The sequence below is a fragment of the Erpetoichthys calabaricus genome, chromosome 11 (genome assembly GCF_900747795.2).
Source record: "Erpetoichthys calabaricus chromosome 11, fErpCal1.3, whole genome shotgun sequence".
Taxonomy (NCBI): domain Eukaryota; kingdom Metazoa; phylum Chordata; class Cladistia; order Polypteriformes; family Polypteridae; genus Erpetoichthys; species Erpetoichthys calabaricus.
In genome coordinates this window covers 37,614,089-37,620,792 of record NC_041404.2, presented here as the reverse complement: position 1 = coordinate 37,620,792, position 6,704 = coordinate 37,614,089, and the positions used below count along the sequence as shown (strand labels likewise).

The following is a 6,704-nucleotide window of genomic DNA, read 5'->3' as shown; positions in this document are numbered from 1 at the left end:
TGTGTTTGTGTGTGTGTCCTGCGGTGGGTTGGCACCCTGCCCGGGATTGGTTCCCTGCCTTGTGCCCTGTGTTGGCTGGGATTAGCTCCAGCAGACCCCCGTGACCCTGTTTGGATTCAGCGGGTTGGAAAATGGATGGATGGATGGATAAACATGCTGCACTCCGAGATATCCAAAGTATCTTCAGAACTAGTCTTACTTTACATGTATCGTGAATGCAGTAGTAAACAGTAATGAGAAAGCAACACAAACCAATTCTGCACAAGAAAGCTAACAGCCATAGTCCTGGATAGTCATAAAAGTACCCAAGATTAGAACAGGGCAAAAACTGAAGTCAGATTGTGTAGTAATTTTCATTTTGGTTTGTTATTAGTTTGTTCATATTATATATGCTGGTGTCTATATATCCTTGCTTAGTACACTGAACAAAAAGCAGCATTTATTATGCACACTGGTTAAATGAAGTCAAACACCATCCTCCACTGCATAGCGTCACTTCTAAAAACTGGGTAAATTCACACTCTCTACAAGGCAAATATCATCAGCCACTGGCACATTCATGTTTAAAACTACTAAATCCATTTTAATCCTTATGCAATACTCCAAACTTATATATTATATATATTAAAAAAAAAAACACGATAAAGAAACAACTTTACATCAGCTTAATAAACTTAAATTGTATAATGCAATGATAAAGCTCACTAATTAAAAGCCAGGAAACCACTGCAGAATCAACAAAAAAATAAATTTTATTCATACAAGTACAACTCATTGCAAATTTAATAATCAAACTGGCCACTTATTGGTTTAAAAACTATATATTTTCAAAATTTATAAAACAGCACAATCAAGCCACATTGATTAACATCTTAAAATGATTCCCATCACTAAAACCCAGATTAAAATGTTAAACGCAGTTTAAACCTTTAATTCTACTAATTTGCTTTACCCCAAAAAAAAAAAAAAAAAAAACAGTAAAATTACAACAAAATTTAAAAAACAATGTTATAACAAGAAAATCAGTTATTTGAATAATTAACAGGCATAACTGCTGCAGTTTATAAACTTACAAAAAGACCTGTTTACACTAAATTATTCCAAGGAGGACATTCTATGTGCTAGCGTGCAAAGTCTGCCATGTCTGCTGTTGTAACTTTTCAAATTGTGCTTAAAATGTCCTAGGAGGCCTAGATGAGAACGAAGTTGGAACACAATGCTATACTGAAATCTGCTCCAGATGGTACTGATGTGCAACAATTTCCTGGAGGGGGAAAAAAAGCAAAAATCTTCAAATCAATGATGGTCAGTAAGGTAGCTACCAAAAAAATCTCTTTAAGGGTAAATCATGAAGCAGTGCTATTATAGTAAGAGCATCAATCTCCCTCCATTCTTGAATGACAAACAAACTAATACACTACTATTTAGGACTATCTAGTAAATACTTAAAACAGTAAGCATAATTTAAAAATTAAGCCCCAGTACCAACTCAAAACATGCCTGCAATTTACCAAGAATGAAACTATATAAACCATGAATGGTTGGAGAAATCTATTGAAATTATCCATTCTTACCTCATTTCTTATGACTCGAAAAAGCAGCTTTCTTGCTTGATTGTTCAAGTATTCAGTCAAAACTAAAATAAAGTTGGGCATAAGTTAGTGGAGACAGATATTAAAAAAGAATATCAAAAAACAGCATTCTAACAAAAATGCAACTGCTTGATGTATAATTCATATCATCCCCTTTATCTATGTCAGCATGTTCTCATGCCATAAATGAGTATGACCACTGACCTTAGACTTGTCTGTGCATTCTTCGAAGACAGAAATCTGGTTACTTCTCCCCACAAAGCTGTTGGGTAAATCCCTGGTGACAAAGAAAGCATATTAGTCCAGGATAAATGCCTTTTCCAAGAGAATCACATCACACCCAATTTAAAACAATTTTAAAAAGGTCAATTTACTCAACAAAGCCAAAAATAAGAATTATACAGATATGAGATTTCAGGCAATTCCTTTAGTGGTGGTTAAGAAATAAAACGCAGCACTAGAACTAATTACACCCAAGCAGATCAAATACAGCTATTTCATCAGATTTGATCAGACAAAAACCAAATGAAGTCTAGGCTGACATTTGATTTGTTTGTCAACTCAAGATGGCAACTAATCTCAAATATACTGGGAAAAAGTTGCCACAAAAGTTGTTTGTTTTTTTTTTTGGTATTTTTTTTTTTTTTTTTTTTAATATAAATAAAAAGTGCTATTACCATGAACAAAATGCACTCGCAGACCCAGCAAAGGGCCATTCTTACCCAGAAAATAAGAAGCTCTTCTATAATGTGCCAATTACAAGTCTTCATGGGTTCAACCAGATTCAACAAATCTAAAGACATCTGACATGATAGGAAATGGGGAATGAAAAAAAATACAAGCAGCAATACTTTAAATTGAAGAAAGCACTAGATATTACAAGGTATAGATGGGTTCCATTTGTATTGCATAGCCAATTACTTTCAATAATTAACAATTAAGTACCAGAATTTAAGCTATCAAGTTCAATCTTCATTTTTTAAAATTTAATAATTCTTACTATGGTTAGTAATGGTGTGAAGTATAGCTTCCCATCTACAGATTCAGTAATAAAACTTGAAAACACTATTACTGCAGGTATCGCCTGTTGGGGCATCAAATAAATATGGTGCATATAAACGAACATGGAGGTGAAGATAAGAGTTTAATTTACATACCTAGAGTTGCAGGATCCTAATCAGAAACTTTTCAGTTCTATCACAATCTCGACCCCAGGTACTGAACAGGGTCCCAGTATAAACAAACTTCTACAGCTATTTGTGAAGTACCAGGCTTATAAATGAATACCTAAATATAGGAATCAGAAATAATCATGAACCCGAAAATCCATCCATTCTTCCACGAGTAAACATCGTAAGGAATTGACAGCACACTAATGCTTAAGTTGACTCTGAATATTTCATTAAAGATGCTGCTTATTCAGGTGGATCACATAAAATGCCCCAATTCACTGCAGCAAAGTGTTGAAATACTTCACACATGAAAGAACTTAGGGCAAATGCCCATAAGCCAGAGACAACCTTGAATAAAGCTGCTAAGCATTGCACCCAGGCATGTTAAACATGAGGTGCTTGTAAACATCACAGTACTGCATTTAAAAACCTTTCAATAAACCTAAGCAGTGTGGGGAAATAAGGGCTCAAAAACCATTAGTAGTGAAATAAACCGGGTCTTAAAAGATTTAAAGCTTCACTGTTCTAGACAATGGAGCCAAATCAAAATACTCCAAAAATGCTGGTTATGAGGGAGTCCTCTGTAGGATTGAGAATGCCGGTGAAATTAAATAGCCATTAAGTTGGGAGACCTGCCTTCTTGTAATTCAGTAAGGAAACTGGATCTAAAGGAAGCAATCCTGGAGTTCTCTTTATTTCATTCTAAGAAGGCTAAAAAAAAAAAAAATTACTACTTTTCAATTCTCAAAAGCCACCTTAAATTAAGATTGCAGCAGCAAAGCCTCAAAAAAGGGGGAACATTTTTTAGCTTATTTACTACTGGATAGGATGATAAAATCTCATGCCACTTCAGACAATTTGTATGACTTAAAAAAAATTGGCTGACTTTTATTACAAGGAAGTCCAATTAAGGCAACATTAAATGTGATAAAAATTGCCCAAGCTTTATCCAACGATTACATTTACCAAATAACCAAACAGTTCGACAAAACATGCACATTTCAAAACCTAAAAAATTAGACCTTACCTTTCTTTACATATAAGCGACTCTGCCACTCGCTGTCACTAAACCAGCACGAAATTAGGATAACCTTGATTGGTTTCATTATGAATATTTATTTAAAAAAGGAAACATACAATTATACCAGTTTTAACAATGCTGAAGTTAAACTGTGCACCAAGAAAGTACAATGAAAAGGCATCAAAATAACTAATCTGAAACTCGTGTCCGTGGTCGCTAAAGTCCACGTTTGCAGGACATTTACGGGGAAATTGCAACCTTGGAGAAACACCTTAAATATAAACGAGTTTTATATTCACATTTGCTATCAACATAAACCTTTACAAGATTCATTAACGGTTACAAGCATACATAACTTACGTACATCGTACACTAATGTATATATCCGGAGTCAATACACCCACCCTCCCCCAAGTTACCAGTCAATAACCCTTACAAGATCCTGGTGCAGGTTTTTTTTAATATCCTAAACACCGTCCTCTTCAATAGATCGCCCCTTTAGATCAGCATGGTCATGAAATGTGTCGATTGCAATGAACATGTATGACTCCACTTCCACCCCCACCTAAAGGAACAACGGCCAACAAATTCAAAAACCGTTCAAAAAGATACAATACTGAATTAGACAGATGGGAGGGAGTTGCATAAAGCATCGGAGCATTTCGTTGATCTCCATATCAACTACATGTTCACTGCATTTGACACAATCCCGGACTAAAAAAAAACCAACATTGCTCAAATGCGCAATAAAATTAAAATTAGACAAAAGATAAAACTAATACAAGAACATATGTGCTAAAAGAAAACCTAAACAGGACTTTCACTACCAAAAAATGCAGTCAATGTATACTGATACGGAATCATAGAAACAATTCTCATCCGACTCCAAACTAAAAATGAAAAGAAGAAAAAAAAAAAGTTTGGAGCGAATTAGAAGGTTGTGGAAGGATAGAAAGGACATCTAAATACCTATTAACTCCGTAATGTTTAACTGTGGTAATGCAACAGTTAGATGTGGCGTAAGGCAGGGTTTGCTGAAAAAAGATCTTCCTACCTATCCGAACCAGCGTGGGTCTGAGAGGCCGACTTTCCTAGATAATATATTGAGATTCACAGTGTCCATAATTCTGCGAAATATCTGAGCGAATGAACTGAAGTGCTGCTGCGAGTTCTGCTTGCGGGATTCCAATAGGATCATAAATTTCTTACCGGCTAAGGAGACGGAGATGCTCGATGCACGGCTGTGGACTGCAGAGGCGGTGTGGATCTCGACTTAGTAGGAGCCGCCATAGCCCCCCCTACTGTAGCCGCCACCTCTCGAATATGGAGCGCTGCTTCGGCCAGAGAAGCTGCCTCCTTTCATCGCTCCATAGCCCGAGGACTGCTGCCCATAGCCGCTACCAAAGTCACTGTAGCCATTTCCATAACCTCCCATTTGGCTGTCGCTGTAACCGCCGCCATAGCCACCGCTGCTCCCATATCCACTACCATAACCGCCATCACTGCTGCCATAACCGCCACCGTAGCCGCCGCCATAACTGTTGTAACTGCTGGCTCCTCTTCCACCGGCGTAGCCATTTTGAGACCTTCCCGCTCCGCGTCCACCTCTGCCCCGACCACCTCCACGAGTGGTTGTGGATGCCTGCATCTCCTGCTTAGACAGAGCCTTCTTCACTTCCACCTTATGTCCGTTGATCGTGTGGTACTTCAACACGACGGCCTTATCTGCAGAGTCGTGGTCATTGAAGTAGACAAAGCCGAAACCTCTCTTCTTCCCGGTGTTTTTGTCACTGATTACCTCTGCTTTCTCGATAGAGCCGAATTGAGAAAAGTAATTATTCAGGTGTTGCTCATCCACATCTTCTTTTAGGCCCCCGACAAAGATTTTCTTCACTTTTGCCAGGGCTTCTGGTTTACCGGCATCTTCACGTGCAACAGCTCTCTTCAGCTCTACGTTATTACCGTCTACCACATGCGGACGGGCCGCCATAGCTGCGTCGGCCTCAGCTGGAGTCGAGTAAGTGACAAAGCCAAAGCAACGAGAGCGCTTAAGCATCTGATTTTGGACCACCACACAGTCGGTGAGTTTCCCATACTGCTCAAAATGCTTTCGCAGTCCATCATCAGTAGTCTGGACATTCAACCCACCGACGAAGAGCTTGCAAAGTTGGTTTTCCATTGTTTCCGTTATTTCCACAGGCACCCTACGCTCGATTTTTCTCTCTCTACAGTGTTGGCAGTGTAGATCGTCGAGCAGCTTCGTTTTTGTCTATAAATTGCAGCCTTGCGTGACGTAAGATCTCGTATCTTGGACCACCCTCTTTTAATTCCCGCGGCATGTTCCTGCTATTTGATTGGACGAACCTACGTCATTTGCCTAGGCCTTTGCAGCGAGGACTTTTGTGAAATTTGAACCGTTTTGTTCTGCTTTTTGTTGCAAGAAATGGATTTCAGCCATTATCTAAAATTATAGTTAGGTTTCTTTTAGTGGAGATGTTATAACATGAGAAGAAAAATACTAACGTAATTTATTGCCAATTGTTTGGCCATTCAAACATAATTGTAGAACTGTGTTTATTGTCATTTTTAGAACGATCTTTCAAGTTACACGGTGGCCATTTTTTCTCGGTCGTTTCAGTGGGCCTGCCAGCGGTAGCCTGTGGAGAGTGGCACTTTATAAAACAATTTTACATGAGCGCATGAACAAAACTCTAAATGGACATTTTACACAGGTCTGGAAAATGAAACCCATACAAAATGTTTTAATTGTGAAAAATTATTTTTATCTGCATTCAGGAATGGAATTTAAGGGTATAATTAGAATGCTTCCACCACTTCACATTTAAGTACAAAATTGGAAAGACATTTAATTAATATTTAACAAATTACACAATATGTATATAATATGTCTCCAAATCA

At 37.9% G+C, this 6,704-nt stretch overlaps 1 protein-coding gene across 2 annotated transcripts; it reads right to left on the bottom strand.

Moving 5' to 3' along the window:
• Window positions 1–952: 952 nt before the first annotated feature.
• LOC114660328 (heterogeneous nuclear ribonucleoprotein A0-like) lies at window positions 953–6,069 on the bottom strand. Of its 2 annotated transcripts, none has more exons than XM_028812957.2 (4): window positions 4,995–6,069; window positions 1,797–1,869; window positions 1,575–1,636; window positions 953–1,264 (listed from the first exon to the last, which is right to left on the bottom strand). In XM_028812957.2, the coding sequence occupies exon 1, from the start codon at window positions 5,962–5,964 to the stop codon at window positions 5,059–5,061; it is 906 nt and encodes a 301-aa protein (XP_028668790.1). In that variant the 5' UTR covers window positions 5,965–6,069; the 3' UTR covers window positions 953–1,264; window positions 1,575–1,636; window positions 1,797–1,869; window positions 4,995–5,058. The 2 variants fall into 2 exon arrangements, with proteins under 2 accessions (XP_028668790.1, XP_051789966.1); XM_051934006.1 differs by having other exon boundaries at window positions 1,575–1,638; window positions 1,810–1,869.
• Window positions 6,070–6,704: the final 635 nt, after the last annotated feature.